We start from the raw sequence: 19,398 nt of genomic DNA on the forward strand, positions 1-19,398 counted from the left end.
ATTTCAATCCTGTGGCTACTCAAAGTAGTGGAACTATAACTCCCAGCATCCAACAAAAGAGCCAGCGATCAGAACAATGAATTTGGATAGTTGTAGTTTCGTTACAGCTAATTAGCCACATTGAAATCCCTAATTTACAGGGTGTATTTTTAAGCAGCGCATAATTCTTACAAAGCAGATTTCGGAATTGTGACATCATGACCTTTTTTGCCTTGTGTATTTACAGACCTGTAGAAATGTTTGCAGTATTTTGTGTCCAGCTTGTACAGTACAGCGACACCTGAACAAACCATGTACAGATGTATTGTTAATGTTTGATGCTGAGTAAAGTCTTTTGTTTTCCAAAGTGCCATATTAAAGTGAACTTTTTAATCATATTTTGCTTGGTAAATAGATTTATTTTTTCCACCGTGCTCCTGACGCACCACCTACTAGCAGAAATACTGTGACTTTAAATATGGACTCTAGGCCATGGGGGCACATTGTGCAAAATATAAATGTTCTATTTAAAATAATTGTAAATGATTTCAAAATACGTTGGGGATTGTTTGTCATAGGGGTGAATTTATACCAGTGAATTAACCCCCAGCAGCCAATCATTTCTCAGCAGTAGGGATGCACCGAATCCTTCTGCACGGCCAAACCTACCACTAATTTGCATATTCAAATTAGGATTCAGTTCGGTATTCGGGCGAATCTTTTGCAAAGGATTAGGGGGTTCAGCCGAATCCAAAATAGTGGATTAGGTGCATCCCTACTCAGCAGTGAAGACAGAATAATAAAAATATATTTTGATTGGTTGGTATAGGTTACTACATTGGTACTGCTGGGTACAGAGGATCAGGGTTGGGTTTGGGGCTAAAGATTGAAAGGTCAGATCACTGGCCACTATTGCTACTCTTCCTTGGGAGCCAAATTGGTCAAAACAGATCAAGGTCCACTTGTTTGGGAGGCAACTCTACATTGCATCTCTTTATAGGGCAATGATATAGAGTTTACCTTGACTTAAAGGCCCTTTTATAATTTAGTTGAGCCCAAGTTTAAAAGCACAAAAGTATAAATAATGATCATCTCATAATCCTTACTTGGTCAGTGATATTATGACAGCCATACACATGGAAAAGGATTTCCAGTTTACCAGCAGTGATCTACAGCTGCCGATAGATGCACAGATTCTGAGATGTGTGTGGGTTCCAAATAATCGTCCCGACAATTTTCATACCACGGAGACCGGTCTTTTAATCAATCGGACAGGAAAATTTCTGTCGGATAATAATAATATCTTGCATGTGTATTTGACGATATCCATGGGTGACTGTCACTACTATTTCCGAGACACAAACAATGTCATCTGATTTATTTTTCATACTTTAATCCTAAAATTTAAATCTGAATGTTTAGTTGTAGACAGTTTCCTTGAAACGAATGATCAATATCCAAACGTTTCTCGTGCAAGAAATAAAATCTGGCTTCTGTGGCCATCTTAAAGGGGTGGTTCACCTTTAAGTTTACTCTTAGTATGTTATAGAACGGTCAATTCTAAGCAACTTTTTAATTGGTCTCCATTATTTATTTTTTGTTATCATGTTTGAATTATTTGCCTTTTTCGCTTCCATCTTTCAAATGGGGGTCAACAATGCATGGTTTCTAGGGTAATTCGGACTCTAGCAACCAGATTGGTTAAATTGCAAACTGTAGAACTGTTTAGTAAAAAGCTAAATAAATACAAAAAAAACACAAACAATAAAAAGTGAAAACCAATTGCAAATTGTCTAAGAATATCACTCTCTACATCATACTAAAAGTTAATTTAAAAGTGAGCAACCCCTGTAAGGCTCATGGTTTGCAATCTCAGCAGTGTAGAAGTGCCCATCCCAGGAGACTCTCATTAGTTATACATTAAAAATAACACCAGGCTCCTCTCTCATGCTCTGAGTATGCCCATGTGTCCCAAAAACCTGTATACATGGCTGTTACGCAATTTATAGGTCTATGATCTCTGAGGCGTGGCTTGACACTTAGGGGTTATTTATTAAAGTCCGAATGCCAAAAACAAAAAAACAAAACATTTTTTAACTATAAAATCCAAATTTATAGTGGAAAAAAAAAAAAACCTTGAATTTTTCATTATTTATTACACACAGAGGATGGAAAAAGTCAGAATCCGAAAATACGGCTTCTGAGACCTTCCGAGGCTGTATATAAATCAGTGGTAGAAGTCCCAAAGGTATCCTGATCTGTGCTGGGTTTCGTGCAAAAAAACAAAAATATCTGGGTTTTCAGGCGGAAAATCTAGAAAACTCATACGATTCGAATTTTTGTACTATTGTCACAATTTTTTCAAGTTTTTTCCCGCACTGGAATTTTCGGTAAAATGTATTGATGAATATGAGGGAAATAACCCATGAGGATTTTGTCAGAGTATATTTCAGAAAATAATGAGAGAAATTCTCAATAATTTTAACAGCTCTGAGGGGTTAATCCGATTCTGGTATGAAAGTATAACATGCATGCATATAAAGCCTAATGGCACATGCTTGGTGGTTATTATGTAGTTCAAAACCATATGATTAAATATGGTTTCCTGCATGAAACGAGTAGGCAAACCTGATACGATGCTGATCTCTGAAGCGTGGGCAGCATTGGATATGATACATTATATCAAAGCCAGTTGCATTTATGCTGTTACATTGGGAAAATCTGGCTTTATGTTACTTTAATTCCAGTGTGGTTGGATATAGGAAAGTGAACGCATACCAGTGGCATATTATTGCCATCAAATTATAGGCTTGAACACGTGTGTAATTTAGACAAATCCCAAATTACAAAGTGTGCAAAACCGTGTTCTAGTTTGGCTCTTACAATACCGAAAAACCAAAATATGCAAAGCATTCTTGGTATGTTTCTCTTCCAAACATAATACAATCAGAATTGTTGGTATGCAATAAAATATACATTGGATATCTTAGTTTTCTTCTGCTGTATTAGTGGGGAAAGTTAGAGGCAGAGTAGGGCAGAGATGAAGGTGAGTTTGGCCCTTGTAGCTGCCAGAAAAGGTTTATGGATCCCTAAAATTACTTTGTCTTACCACTGAACTTTTTCAGGTCATTCTGTCTTCTCAAAAACATGGGGGAGGGGCAAAATATTTTGATAACACTTGCCAGTTCTATCAAGTTTGCAGGGAGCCTATGGGCGGCATGTCTTGATTACGAAAGTGCATTTCGGAAGCAGATGGCCATGTTGTTTCCACCAAAATACCATTGTCAATACTAGTCAGTGGCAAGTTGCGTCCACCACTATTGCAATTGTGCGAGTGTGTTTTTGTGAATCGGGTGTGCTTACTTTTTCCTGCGCCAGATCGGGTCCGCTTCGCCAATGCAAATTTGCACTACAAAAGACAGATTTCCAGTTTAAAAAAAAAAAGAAATTCTCAAGGAGCAGCTTTTTTTTGCCGCCCCTGGTAACCTGCTTGGTGCTGCCTCATGGGGGTGAGTCTTTCAATTAAGTGCCCCGAGCTTTCTCTGAGAGAGCCTCTTGTGCAGGTTTTTTAGACTTGTAAAACTGAGAAATAGTTAATGGAAACCTTTGAAACAAAGCTGTGATTTGCAGGCACCTGGGTCATTTATTATTTGTTTACTTGTGCAACCTGTAATCTAAATCTATATCTGTCTGCTTTGGCTTCTTAGTCTGCTCCAGACTCCGTGCTATATACTGAGTGGGCTTCAATGTAAAAAAAGAAAAAAACAATTATTATTCTGTTACTAAACATTTGTGTAAGGTCCTTAGCTTGATACTTTTTTTGCAGTAGGCATTGAGAGGGCAACACTAACACAGTTTAAACTTTTAATTTGCAAAGCTTTTATTAAGAAATTACTTAAAAATTCTCTGCATGCGCTCCTCTTCTGAAACGGTGAAAGGGCGACAATCCATCGTGTGGCGCTCGATTTCTCCGCCCTCCCTTCTATAGGAGAAAGCCAAGGAGGAGAAGTCGAGCGCCGCTCAATGGATCGTCGCCATATCGCCGTTTCAGAAGAGGAGCGCATGCAGAGAATCTTTAAGTAATTTCTTAATAAAAGCTTTGCAAATTAAAAGTTTAAACTGTGTTTGTGTTTTTTTTTAGTTAAAAAGAAACAATTAAAAAAAAAAAAAAATACTGTTACTGGTACTTTAACCCTCACTCTGCTTGACAAGGCAGGTTGCATAACAGTGTGTTATATAGGGTATAACATAAGTTTCCAATAAATTCACCCTGAAGCAAAGTGTTTTATATAGAGCCCTGTGTACATCTGTAACCTTGTTATGAGCTAAGGGGGCCCAGCCTGAAGGCCAGTTAGGGGGAGATTTGGGGTGAGTGCTTATTTGTGCCCTGGGTACCCCTGGAACTATAGCAGGGTAACTTCTAATGTTTCTATATATCTGTAAACTTGTTATGAGCTAAGGGGGCCCAGTCTGAAGGCCAGTTAGGGGGAGATTTGGGGTGAGTGCGTGTGTGCGCCCTGGGTACCCCTGGAACTATAGCAGGGTGACTGTTACCCCAATGTTTCTATATATATATATATATATATATATATATATATATATATATATATATATATATATATATATATATATATATATATCTGTAACCTTATTATGAGCTAAGGGTGCCCACCCTGAATGGCAGTTAGGGGGAGATATGCCCTTGTGCCATCCAGTATTGTGCATAAATACAAGAGTTGCAACCATACTCTGGTAATGTTTTTACTGACACCTCTGCTGCATCAACATGCTGGTCTGGTCCTTACCCTGGAGGATTTTCAAAACTGACTTATTTTTGCATAGATATTTATTGGGCACAACTCCCTTAGTACCCCACACATGGGCTGTTAAGCTATGACTGGTCTGGTTGAGCAGACCAGTGCCCAAACCAGACCGCTGACTCACAACCCAGTTCTTTCTTCTAAAGAACTGAACACTTTGTGGGTATTCTGCGGGTATCCAGCCCTAATCAGATTACTCTAACTGGACCTAATATGGGGCAACTTTTATTGGCCTTGTATGATTAGTGATATCAACCAATCCGCTTTTTTATTTCAAGCAGGAGACCTGTAAATGCTACCTGTTTATTGGTTTCTATGTATTGTCCTTCCTCCTCTCCTTGTTCTTAGTACCCAAATGAGGGTCACTGTCCTAAGCAGGAAAAAAAAGGAATTGCAGATTGTCTCAGTCTCTCAGAATATCACTGTTCATATTGTACTATAAATTACTTTAAAGGTGAACTTCCCCAAAAAAATTCCCCAAAATGATTTTGTATTTCCATATTTTTTTTAAGTCATTAAATTATCCCCAACTATTAAACAAGAATAATAGAATCAGTTTCTACCATCTTTTATAGCAGGTTGCTGTGTATATTGGATCAGATCAGTGTATGTGAGGAGGAACACAGCTCACTGCTGTTCTGTAAGTGTACATACCTCCCATTTTTCGTAGGACAGTCCCGTTTTGACAGCTCAGCCCGTTGTCCTGGATTGTTACTGCAATGTCCCGACTTTCTCTTTGATCTCCTGCACTGAACAGCAAGAAAAAAATACAAGGTTTCTAAAACATAATTGGCTATTAGCAGAGAGCCCAGAATACGTGGCAGGTGCACTTTGATGCATTTGTAACAATTTAAGATAAGCAAAGAACCAATTGTAACAATTTAAGATAAGCAGGTCTCTTGGGATAACTGTGTTTTGCACTTAAAAGGGCAATTCACCTTCATTAGCAAAACTGTAATAACAATAAGAATTGTGTTCAAACTTTCATAAACTGCCAAAATGGATTCAGTAATTAGGGGGGGAAGACCACAAATGGGTGTGGCAAAACTTTGTGTTCCTCTTTCTTTTTTCAAAATGTTGGGAGGCATGTGGGGAACATTCAAATGCAGATATTCATTTAGTAGATCAGTAACGGACTCTAAATGTTCCCAAAAGGCATAGGAGTCCTTCAGATAACTTAGGACTCCAATGCTTTCAACTAATTTTATAACCTCTAAAAGTGACTGGGAGGGAGAATGACTGCACACACGCACTGAATATTTGGATGTATTTTCTAGCTGGTTCTGGCCTTGATGAGCTTTCTTTCTTTTCTTTTTCTTTTTTTTTACAGCAACGCATAAAACTTCACAGGGTCCATGATGGCTTTTTCATTTGGTGTGATACAGCCCAGAGTATAACGCAATTATAGAATGCAAATGCGGATGATGCCTTAAACCTGAAGGGAATAATCACAGTGAAATGCCTGGCCGCCTTAATTGGCATCATTGTGTTTCTTACCCTTTAATTATGGCTTTTTTTTTTAAATTGTACAGGAAAGATTGTGCTGCTATAGTCAAGCATTTTGTCATCACGTTCATTTCACCTTCTGCCCTGTCATTTATTGCCATGTTCAAATGAAGGCCTGCCTATGCCGTGACCATCATATATGTTCATGTTCGGCTGCCAATATTGTACTCCTTTTTCTGATTGTTGGACATCTGAGTAAAATCCAGGTCCCAGCTTGATCTCCACAGCTGCCATTTTCTCCACTGCACTGGTGGAGGCACTTGCCGAACTTAAGAAGAAACAAAACATTATTGTTGTTTGACAGAAATTAAACACATTTTTTGTCATAAATTGCTTAACATTGTTTTAATGCCTGTGGTGTCTGAAATGTGGAAATATTTTGAAGTTCAACATAAGAAATTCTGTGCTCAGGAACGAGGTGCTATTGACTGTCACCTCAAACTGTCTGTTGCAAAGAATTCTCTCCTTCAATTTACAATTTCTCATAAAACTCATATTTTTTAATGTTCTGAAACAAGAGAGAAATATGTTATTTATTCTCAGGGTGGAGAATAATAACGTGCATATTTGAATTAATTGCATTTAGTTAAAATAGTTAAAACAGTTTGCCCATGGGGGCCCCCTAAGTGATGCCAGCGGAGAGTAAACAAAGAAGCACTTAAACGCTTCCAGCATTCAGTCTCCCTCGGAGAACTTCCAGTGTGTTTGCTTTTTTACTCTGGATATTTAACTATAAAGTCAGTTCTTGCTCTTGTGTTTATGGCTTAGTTAGGGGGTACATTATCCCTTATAATACACGAGTGATACTCCGAGTTCCCTGTATAACTCAGCCTGCTGCCTTGTGCCTTTATATGGTCACAGAACCCATCAGTGACATCTAATATCCTTATCATTTACAGTAGGGGGTACATTATCCCTTATAATACATGAGTGATACTCAGAGTTCCCTGTATAACTCAGCCTGCAGCCTTGTGCCTTTATATGGTCACAGAACAACCCCTCAGTGAATTCTAATATCCTTATCATTTACAGTAGGGGGTACATTATCCCTTATAATACATGAGTGATACTCAGAGTTTCCTGTATAACTCAGCCTGCTGCCTTGTGCCTTTATATGGTCACAGAACCCATCAGTGACTTCTAATATCCTTATCATTTACAGCAGGGGGTACATTATCCCTTATAATACATGAGTGATACTCAGAGTTCCCTGTATAACTCAGCCTGCAGCCTTGTGCCTTTATATGGTCACAGAACCCCTCAGTGACTTATAATATCCTTATTGACAGTAGGGGTTACATCCCTAATAATACACTAGTGACATGTTGAGGCCTATTTATCAACAGTCTCATTTTAGTGGTTTTAGAGGTTTTAAAAACCGCAACTAAACTCGCTTGAAATTTATTAAAAGATCTGAAGTGAAAACGTACAAGTGGGAAAAGTTTTGGAAACCACAATTTGTTTCATTAGTCGCACAATACGAATTTTTCGTATTTGTTGCACAAAGGCAACGTCAAAAGCACCCAAAAAACCACAAATCAAAGAAAGCTCTTCAAGTTTTAAAAGGGACATTGACTTCTACATGATGTCGACAGGTTTTAGCTCGAGTATTTTTTGGATTCGGAATTGTTGCAATTTCAGGGGGGTTTTTCAAAACCCGAAAAAGTCACGGTTTTATAAATCGGCCCCTTAGAGTTCTCTTGCCTCAAATTTATGGTCAGATTTATGGTCCTGTCTTGAAGCGGTTGTTACTTTATTCTCTTAATATCAGTTAATTATCCTGCTTTTCATGAACCCACCTCTTTTATTACCCAAATTTTAACAAAAGCTTCACAAACAAGCAGAATGTCGCGTGACTTCATATTATGTCTCGACCGTCACCCAATACCAGAACAAGTGCCAAGCACCCTGGTCTCGGCTTGGCTTTACCAGTAGTGTGACCACTGTTGGGCTTCAGGAGGAGCCCTCAGCTTACTTGGGTGCCATCTGGACTTAACGAGAGGTACAAGGCGAGATGTTCTGGCTGGCAAAGGGGCACGGCTGTTAGCAGAGTCTTTTGGGCCGAAGGTCACGGTACAAACGGAGCAGGCAAGAGAATCATCAGACAGGCTGGGTCGAGCCAGGCAGATATCAAGAATCGTCAGGCAGGCAAGGGTCAAACCGGGTTGTCAATCAAGGGGTTAAGCAGGAAGAGTTGTCGTAGGCAGGCAAGGGCCAGGATACAGAATGCAGAATAGTCAGGAACAGGCTGGGTCAAACACGGGTAATCAAACAGACAAGATACGGAACAGATCGGATGCACAAAGCTCAGGAAACTGTCTATCCTGTACTTGAATGGCTGCCCCCATGGCTACACAGCAGCTTCTTTATATAAACAGAAGTTGTGTTTCTGAAGCCAACACACCAGTTTTAGGGTTTTAGCACCCTGGCGACTAAATCTCCCCGAATCTGCCCGTGTGCTAAAGCCCTTACCAGTGCCGGGCAACAAAGATTATACTGTCATTCCTTTAAAGTTTTACAACTTGTGTATTATAAAACTGATGCATATATATTGATAAATTTACTTTTTTTTTTAAGGATACTGTTGAAATTTCTGCCACCTTGTTTGAACATTTGCAACATTGTTTAAAAAGTTACATCCAGGAGTTAAGCAAATGCTGCTTTCAATAGCAATTGTTTTTACAAATAACTTTAAAAACACTGGAAATTTGTAATAAATATGAAATTTGCTTAGAATTATGTTTTCTTTTATTTAACCAGATTTCTATTTTGGGTTGACTTGCTCTTTAATGGTTCTGTTCTGTTGTTTTCCTATTGATTGTTCTTCTTTTTCATTTCATTTTTCTTTCATTTCTCCAGCCTGAAACCGCAGCTACTTTAAAGCGCACAATCGAGGCTCTCTTTGAACGGGGGGCTGTCGTACGAAACCTGGAAAATTTAGGAGAAAAGGCTCTTCCATACAAAATCTCCAAGCACAACATGCGCCATGCTCAAGGAGGGTAGGTTTTCTGTCCCCCCACCCCATAGATTGAATATGCAGTAACAAGATATCCTTCTATCTCTACCCTCAGTTACCTAGGGCCCTACAGGACTTCAATAGGCACCTTTGTAGGGTTTGGGGTTATACCTACTATTTGAGGACAGGGGGAGCTTCAGTGGTGTAACTAGAAACCTATGGACCTTAAAGCAAAATTTTAACCAGGGACCCTTCCTTATGGCACCAATGTACCTATGTGTCCAATAGCCTGTAAGTTCCTACTCGTACCACCCATCCATGCAGCCATATACCTTTAAATCAGCATGTTAAATGTGCAGTGGCTATTTATTTGGGGCCATGGGATCCCCTAAACCCCTATATTGCCTGCTTGATTTCCCAAACCAAGGAACACTTGCAGCTGCTACTCTGTGGGCTTAGTTTGGGTTGTGCGTAAAAATTTGGGCTAACATATCAGATGCCTGGTGTTCCTTTAATATTAGGAGCCATGTTTGTTGATGACACATATATCTTTGACCGCTCCAAGTCAGGAGTTCCGAGGCCTAGGACAGAAAAGAATGAATTGAAATACCACTTTGAAAGTTGCAGTTGTCCAGCACACTTTGTCCAAGGCGGTTTGTTTTAAAGGAATTGTTCAATATAAAATAAAAACTGGGCAAATAGGCTGTACAAAACAAAAATGTTTCTAATATAGTAAGCCAGAAATGTAAAAGGGCTGGAGTGACTGGATGTCTAACATAACAGAACATTACTTCCTGCTTTGCAGCTCTCTTTGTTTCCACTGATTGCTTACCAGGCAGTGACCAATCCGAGACTTGAGGGGGGCATATGGGTCATAACTGTTGCTTTTGAATCTGAGCTGAATGCTGAGGATCAATTGCAAACTCACTGAACAGTTATGTCCCATGTGGCCCCCCTTCAAGTCGCTGACTTACTCAGAGTTAGAGAGCTGAAAAGCAGGAAGTAGTATTCTGGCTTTTATGTTACACATCCAGTCACTCTAGCCTTTATTTTTGGCTATCTAATTATATTAGAAACATGTTTTATTTTGCACATACGATCTATTTACCTAGCTTTTATTTTTACACTGAACTGTTCCTTTAATAAACTGATTTTTAATCCCCTTTATAACCTTGTTACTGGCTTCTTTGTGAATGGTGGGAAGCAAGAGCAGGCCCCCGGCTTGGTGTTTCAAACCATTACTAAAGGTGGCCATAGACTCCAAGATCCGCTCGTTTGGCGACATTGCCAAACGAGCGGATCTTTCCCCGATATGCCACTAAACTGCATGGCTATATCGGGGGTAATTCGAACGTTCGGCCGTATGGCCAAACGATCGAATTACGATTCGCTAAGTGGCTCCGACGGGTCGGTCGGGTAAAAATCCAACCTTCCCGATCGATATCGTGGCCAGATATCGATCGGGAAGCCCCCATACACGGGCAGATAAGCTGTCAAATCGGTCCAAACGACCGATATCGGCAGCTTTATCTGCCCGTGTATGGCCACCTTAAGAAACGAGATTTAAGCTAATGCATCTTAAGTCATCTACAGGGAGGGAACAGTAGTCACCTTGGCACCCATATGCGGACAGAAGCCTGTGCAAGGCATTATAGGGTTAATGTACTGTAAAGATGCCAGCTTTATTTTTGCACTGTACCTAATCTAATAAACTGTATTTGGTTGATCTCTCTGGAGAAACTGGATTAGCTGGACAAAATATCCCTAAAACGTGGGTATTTTCCATTTCTCTTAGAAATCGTGCTGAAACATTGAGTATTAAACTTCCACTTACTTGGCATCTGTCATGTATCAATGTTCTTCATCTGAGAAGAAGAAATCCAGTAGCACTCTGAAGTTGATGCAAAAATCTTTGGTGATTTATTTAGCCCATATACATACAAAACAAGGGCAATGTTTTGGGCCCTTCTGGACCCTTTATCAATGTTCTTAATCTGAGTCACAATTCTTTATTCTTACTAATGGGACATTCCATCCTGTTTGGCCCAGGGGCACTAGACTTTATCCTCAAAGGCTTCAAACTTGCTTTTCCCAAATTTCCAGCAAATACTAGCTCAACAGGGTTTGTCCAGCATGTCCATAAACGAGAACGGGCAGCAATCGTAGTGCTCCATGGGCAGCTAGTTTGCCCAGCACATCCATAAAAGAGAACAGGCAATACTACCATGTCTGCACCCTGCAAGTTCAGTGGCAGCAGCCCCAACAATATAGGGATTTGGGCAATACAGTATTGTACCCTTGACACCTGTGGGTGGCACTGCTGAAATGGCATCAGCATCTCTTTAAGCAACTATATGGTTGCACCTATATGGCTGCTAAGCATCACACCTATTTGTGATACTCTAGGGTTAAATTGCAGTGCAGAGAAGTAATGCCCTAGGGTCAAAGCACAGGAGTGCAATAGTGACCTGTACTTTACACCTGTCATTGACAAGGCCTAAAATTCAGGGCTCCCATTTGGGCATGACTCCTTCATTGGTTGCATTCTAGGAATGCGTGCAGCTGGGGGGGGGGGGGGATAAGCTTACACTTCTAATACTCCTACCAGCTAATCCGTAAATAACTAACTGGTGCAAATGTGTTATAGATTAATTTAATCAATTCACATATAAATCTATTTTATAGGGATGCACCGAATCCACTATTTTGGATTCGGCCGAACCCCCAAATCCTTTGCTAAAGTTTCGGTCGAATCCGAACCCTAATTTGCATATGCAAATTAGGGGTGGGAAGGGGAAAACATTTTTTACTTCCTTGTTTTCTGACAAAAAGTCACGCGATTTCCCTCCCTGCCCCTAATTGCATATGCCAATTAGGATTCGGTTCGGCTGGGCAGAAGGATTCGGCTGAATCCTGCTAAAAAGGCTGAATCCTGGATTCGGTGCATCCCTACTATTTTATCTGTCTAACTTGTTTCCACTAACTTGTATGAAGTTGTTAAGTTTTCACTCTAAGCCTTGCCTAAGCAGCCATTGTCTCATAGACTGGCTGTCCACAGCCATTCATATCACTCCCTCTGCTTTCCTATTGAGTTCCAGTGCCATAATAAGAAGCCAGAAGGTGTCTTAACCTACCAGCCCATGTCACTGGGGTAGTTGTCTTTAACCAGGGGTATAATTTGCACCTTCCATAGCCGGAATGTCCAGTGCAGAGACATATCAGATATCTATGCCAATCTAGGTATTCCCCTGTACTAAAAAAAAATAAATCTAAAATTTCTTTGGAGCAGGCACTCAATGAAGGCAAACTTCCACCAGGCAGTCAGTTGAAAGTAAAAGGAGTATTATTGTGTCTACAGCCTTACGCGTTTCATGAAACAAACACTTAATCATAGGCTTTGGACACAATAAAACTCCTTTTACTTTCAACTGACTGCCTGGTGGAAGTTTGCCTTCATTGAGTGCCTGCTCCAAAGAAATTTTCGGTTTGTCCGCTCCCAGTGCCAAGGGCTCAGGGTGGTGCACCTGGGCCACCTCTCCTATGTGGTGAGTTATCACTTTCAATTTGAAACCCCCAATTACAGATTTATTCTCCTGTACTAAGCACAATTCGGAAGGAAAATCTGAGTGTATAGTGGTTTAAAAAGGACTCTATGGAACATGCCCTTCCTGAAATCAAGAGCATTCTGTATTATCGGTTTCTGGATAAGGGATGCCATACCTGTAGTTCCTTTTGTGATGTATTTATATGATATATAAAATATATTTATTGTATAGTTATTCGAACACAGGAAAGAGGCTTTCTTTCTTTTATCCCTTTTACTTCCTTCACTGCAGAACAGATACTGTGAGTGCTTCTGGGCTCCTAGTTTAAAGCTACTCCTTGAAAATCAGCCTTTATCTCTCTAAGACAGAAAAGCATATTTCTAAATGCTTATCCGTTGCAAGCAAATCCCAGAGGGGGGTTTTTTCTTGTGCCGCCCTGTCTCCCTGCTGCACGTACAGCCTGTTGTTCTATGCCCAAGCAGCTCTGGGCACAATTGCCAACCATTTCATAGCGGCGAGAATCTGAATGGAATTTTACAGCTCTGATTAAAAATAGGTCACATTTGAGTGGTGCAGCTGCAGTCTACCCGAATGTGAATTAGTCACCTTGAGACTGGTGCATGCCTGTAAAGGAGATGCAGATACGCAAACTCCCAAAATGATTTTCATCCTGCAAAATTGAAAGCAAGGTATCAGTCTGGTTCTTTAACGCCTCAAGGGCACTAGCGGGGCATTTCTTTCATCAATAGTATATAGGAATGGTACACGGGGGCTAGAAATGAATTGATAGAGGAGAGGGCTTCTAAATGAATACACAAAAGGAGAGTGAGCTTATGCGTAAGTCTAAAAGCCCACTGCTCCCCTTTCCCACCCCTCCTCCTGCTATCAGTACAGTGGAAATTTCCACTGCCTTTGTAAGCATCACGGGAAGCCTGCAATTGCTCAGGCTTAACGTAAAATAAGGTATTGTCATTTGGGAGCACAATCAGAAGCCTGATGTTAAATCTATCCCAAGGCTTCATGTGAGGGTTATGATTGGACTACAGCTCCCAGCACACTTTCATTCAGGATGCCTGAATATGCTGCAGTTGCTGCTTACTTTATCTGCAGGCATATTTCTTGTTCAAATAAACAGGCTCCATTGTGACGTCACCTTCATAATGTCATTTTGTATAGGAGTGCAAAAGAATGCATTAGTTAAATTACATTGCATATTCTGTTGTTTATATATATATATATATTAATACGATGTGCACAACATGTTTTTATTCTGTGTTGCCCAAACTGTGCCAATTTTGATACAGCTACAGAAAATTGATTCCTATTACAGCCTCTAAATGCTAGATTCATTCACAGCAGAGCTAATGGGTGGCCATTAACCCAGCAACCAGAGGTATTAAAAGGGTTGGCTTTAAAGCACACCTATAAAATATAAGAAGAGTCAGCGTCAACTTTAAAGGGCAAGTCAGTTTAAAAGTAAATAGTACCCAGAGTAAAAGGGCAAATATGAATGCAGACTTAACATACTTTGCTCCACATTGCAGGTCAGTGCCATCACACTTAATCCAGTAGTCGCTTATATACAAAAGAGAGTGGTTTGAGTCCCTGCCCCCCTATTTCAGGAGTCATTTAGTATCTGTGCAATTGCATATATTTGCAGGGGTTTTTAATTGCAAAGTTATGATCATAAAATTGGCAAGCCACTATACCATGTCAACCCCATATATAGTGGTCCTAACTATTTACCTCTGGTCATATTTTCCATTGACTGACACCTCCCTGAACCGTTGCATTTCTTGTGATAAGTGTGTTCTGACCAGGGCATTGGTCCCAGTAACAGGGCTTAACCCTCCCATTAGCTTTTGTAGTAGAAAGAGAGATTGCCAAGACCAAAGCATTGGTTTCACAGGTTTAAGCCTCCTCCACTTGCTGCTTTTAAAGGAGAGAGAGAGAGAGAGATCACACAGACCAATACCCACTATTAAAAGGATGGGTGTAGGAGTGCTACAACTCCATGGAACTTAATCTAGAAGTCACCACCCTAGCCCCCTGGCCATGGAGCACATACAGTCCACATTCCATGCACCCAGTGCCCAAGCTCTTAATGACTAGACAGAAAGCCATTGGGAAAAAAACAATATGGCAGCTGCAATGGTGAGCGCACACACAAAAGTAAATGTGCCCATACAGCTTCAGAGGCCAAAAGGGAAACAGAATACTTAAAGGAGAACTAAACCTCCCGTGATGTTAAGTCCCCACTGGCCCCCCTCCCTGCCTTCCCCCTGCTCAGTCTTACCCCAGAATTCTGTCCCCTCTTGAAATAGTGACTGCACATGCAGAGTGAGCGCATCGCAGCTCACGGGCACCATCTTCTTCTCTTCGGTAATCTTAGTGTCTTCTTCCTCCCCTTTGGCAATTTCCATCTTTTTTGGCGCATGCGCATTTGTCGCGAACCTGAAGATTGCTCCAACTGCGCATGCGCCATTTCGCTGCTCACTTCACGAAGAATACTGAAGAGAAGAAGATGGCGTCTGTGAGCTCCGCTGGCGCTCTCTCTGCATGTCACTATTTCAAGAGGGGACAGAATTCTGGGGTAAGACTGTGCAAAGGGGAGGCAGGGAGGGGGGCCAGTGGGGACTTAACATTGCGGGGGTTTAGTTCTCCTTTAATAACTGAGGTACTGGGAAGGTGATTAACTGGGAAAAAACATAGAAATGTGACTTATTTTCTCCTTAAAGAAAAATAGTCTGCAAAGTTCATACACATCAGTATATATTGCCATATATTTATTTATTGAAATAAACAATAGTCATCCCTTTTACTGCCAAGCTGATGGAAACCACAGGGTTCTGGTGGAGTTATGTGAGGGTCCTGCAAATGTTTAGGGTTTTTAAGGGGTCACAACGAAACCCTGTCATAAGTGATGGGAACTTGTGTGCATTTATCTGTGCACATTATTCTGTGTTATACAGATAGGATTAATTAAAGCTCCTTATACTGTATGTGGATACACTGTTAGCAATGAAGAAGTGTTGAAGAAATGATGGAGGTAAATCCAAAACCATACTGTCTTTTGCAGCTAGGTGAGAGGGGAAAATGCTGTATATGTATGTATGTATGTATGGGTAATCATGCAAGATAAGATAAATCTGAAACATCCACAGCCTAATGAGGAGAAATAAGCAGAGTATCAAAGGGCACCTGGGAACTCATGCAGTCTACTGGGTGGCCAAACTTTCTTGACCATGAACATATTGATGGAGCAATTGTTGCATTTAATTCACGTGTTGCCACCTGGCTGTTCTTTCAGTGGCTTGTCCGGTAAAATGCCAGCCAGGGCCAATATAACAAATTTACTGTAAAATTTTATGTCAGTAGTTTGTAATACCTGGTTGGTCTGCCTCCGAACCCACTCCAATCCTTCTTCTCAATTCTCCACTCAGTCCTGCCTCCCCACAATTCTTTGTTTATACAGTTCTACTAAGTTTAGGGTTGCCACCTTTCTGTGGCCCACGATCCGGAGAGGGGGCAGGACGGTAATGTCACAGGGGCAGGGTGGTGATGTTGCAGGGTGTCACTGGGTGGGGCCAAGTCAATTAAGGTGTATCCTACCCGGTTTTCCTTATTTGGAAAACCGGCAGATTGAATTGACCTGGGCAGCCCTTCTGAAAACCAGGCTGTCAGGGTCAACCCTCCCCCCCTCTACATCATATGCCAGCAAGCAGGTCTGGACTGGGAATCAAAATAGGCCCTGGCATTTCAGGTACACAGAGGCCCAGTCAGCCCACATAGAGGCCCAAACAGCCCCCATCAGCCCATGAAATACTGACTTTCTATGGCACCTTATAGCAGCCCGGATGCAACTCATTCTTCACTATTGGCTGATAAGGTGAAGTCAGGTAGCTCAGGCAATGTGCGTGGCAAGACCATGTACATGAGCTATAAACAGATCCAGATTCAAAAATATCAAAATGTAAATCACACGCTATTGTTGATAGTAAGTCAGGAAAACATAGGAAAATTCTTAGGTACTTGTAGAACTCACCAGTTTTGAAGGGAGGTCCAAGTGCACCGCCCTGAACCCTGAGCTTAGGGAGCGGACCACCATATAAAGAAGAAGGGCAGGCACTAGCAGAGACCAGTCTTCAAGAGAGGCTTATCCAAACATATAGTAGTTTATTGTAGAACTCAAGGATACAACCTTACCGCCTTATGCGTTTCATATCTCTCAGATACTTAATCATAGGCTCATAGGCACTGGGATTCAAAATAGGCCCTGCCATTTTAATGGGGTGGTTCACCTTTAAGTCAACTATTCTTATGTTATAGAATCGTTAATCCTAAGCAACTTCTCCTTTGGCCTTTATTCTTTTTTTTATAGTTTTATAATTATTTGCCTACTTCTGACTTTTTGCAACTTACTGACCCCTTCTAAAAAAAACAAATGTTCTGTAAAGCTAAAAATGTATTGTTATTACTACTTTATATTACTCATTTTTCTATTGGGGCCTCTCCTATTCATATTATAGTCTCTTATTCAAATCAGTACATGGTTGCTAGGGGAATCTGGACCCAAGCGATCAGATTACTGAAGAATTGCTGAATAACTAACTAAATAGCTAAAAAAAAAACAATTGCAAATATCACTCTCTACATCATGTGAGTGATCTCTCTAACTAAAAATGGGAAATTATTCTAATCTTTGTCTATTGGAAGAGAAAATTAACATAAATGTTATAAAATAAAAAGATGACATTGCCTTATGATCCAGAGTGAATTATTTAAGGCTCCATAAAGATTTTTATCTTCTGATCGGGAAGCTTAAGGGGGCAATTTACATTGAAGTGTCATTTAAGTATCATATATACAGTGGCATTGTAAGGCAATTTGCGATTGGTTTTATTCCTTATGACTTTTAAATCACAGAAGTTTTTGCTCTGCAACTCTCCAGTATGGGGGTTGCTAGGATCTGTCTTACACTAGCAACCTCACAGACTGGAAAATGAATGAAAGGCCATGACTAGCAAGAAAAATATGGCTACTAATCCTAAATTCAGAATCTAAAGTCAGATTGAAGAGAAGCAGACTAGAAGGGACAATACAAAAAGACCACTAAAATGTTCAACATGAAAACTGAAGCTGCTCCATGTTCAGTCCTTGCGAGGTAGATAATTAGATTACTAGTGCACAGATAATCCCCCTGTATAATGGATTCCAACTAACAAAACAGGCATAACAAAGGGTGAAGGATGGTGGTTATATACCGGGAATCTAATAATAATCTACCTCGCAAGGACCAAACCTAGAGTATCTTAAATTACCCTATGTACCCTGTTGATCAAGAAATAAAAAAACAAGATTTTTTTTTGTGATTAAATCAGTAGGCAAAAAGTATGTCAAGCACAAGCCATATTCATAGCACATGTCAAACAGCCCCTTCTGTTTCCTATACAGGGGCCCATGATTTTGTGCCATGGGGGGGCAGGATGCCCACCCCAAAAAGTTAATGCGGGGCTTTTAACCATTCCAAACTAGGGATGCACCGAATCCATTATTTTGGATTCGACCGAACCCCCGAATCCTTCGTGAAAGATTCGGCCGAATACCGAACCGAATCCTAATTTGCATATGCAAATTAGGGCTGGGGAGGGGAAAACATCTTTTACTTTCTTGTTTTGTGACAAAAAGTCACTCAATTTCCCTCCCCGCCCTTAATTTGCATATGCTGGGCTGGGCAGAAGGATTCTGCCAAATCCTGGTAAAAACAGCCGAATCCTGGCGAATCGCAAACCGAATCCGGGATTCGGTGCATCCCTACTCCAAACAGGGTTATTACTTAAGAAAAACCTCACTTTTCTCAAATATCCTTATTCTGTGGATTTTGCACATCACAGGGAAGTTTATAAACTGTTTCTGTGTTGTATTTTTGTATCCATGGCCAGTGCTACGTTTATGTTCTGTCATGCCTTAAGTGTAGCTGTTTCCCTCACATTCTACCTTGTTATAGTAGTACAAATAGGTTTCTAATATAGTAGGAAACATCAAATATCTACATTGTTGCCTTTAACTATATTTATATATTTTTTTTTAAAAGGTATTTCTTGATAGATTTCCACGCCCCTCCGACCATCGTTCCGAGTATGTTGGACCACTTGTCTCGGGATATTGATGTAATCAGGCCGACAATTCTGAAACAGGAGCAGCAGAAGAAAGAGACAGAGTGTCCTGGGATCCTCCCAGTCAACCTCGAGGCTAAATTCAAGAGCAGACGAAAATGACCTCTGCGGTAGCCCTGACCTTAGCCCTTGGGTAACGCATGTATATTTGTATGAGCTTTAATAAAGAAATGCCTTTAGCAGTGGTTTTCTTGCCCTTCTTCGTAGTGATAAAAGATGATCCAATAGCAGGCCCTGATACATTTCTTGCAGTAAAGAAAGACCGTACAGGTTTTATTTTTGTAATGATCTAATTATGAATCCTGATAATGTTATACAGATGAGTCTTTAAAGCCCTTGGGCAAGCAGGGGCCATACTTTCCGAAGGAGGGTCAGATCCTAGTTTTTAGCATCACCGTTTATTTATATAGTGCCAG

The 19,398-nt window shown here is 40.5% G+C and overlaps 1 protein-coding gene across 1 annotated transcript in view; it reads left to right on the forward strand.

Moving 5' to 3' along the window:
• mrps6.S (mitochondrial ribosomal protein S6 S homeolog) overlaps positions 1 to 19,167 on the forward strand; it is a 38,027-nt gene extending 18,860 nt beyond the window's left edge. The window contains exons 2-3 of the mRNA XM_018248897.2: positions 9,165 to 9,304; positions 18,901 to 19,167. Of these exons, the coding sequence (XP_018104386.1) occupies positions 9,165 to 9,304; positions 18,901 to 19,084 (324 nt within the window). The 3' untranslated portion in view covers positions 19,085 to 19,167. The remainder of the gene's footprint in view (positions 1 to 9,164; positions 9,305 to 18,900) is intronic.
• Positions 19,168 to 19,398: the final 231 nt, after the last annotated feature.

The sequence above is a fragment of the Xenopus laevis genome, chromosome 2S, assembly GCF_017654675.1.
Source record: "Xenopus laevis strain J_2021 chromosome 2S, Xenopus_laevis_v10.1, whole genome shotgun sequence".
Lineage (NCBI taxonomy): Eukaryota > Metazoa > Chordata > Amphibia > Anura > Pipidae > Xenopus > Xenopus laevis.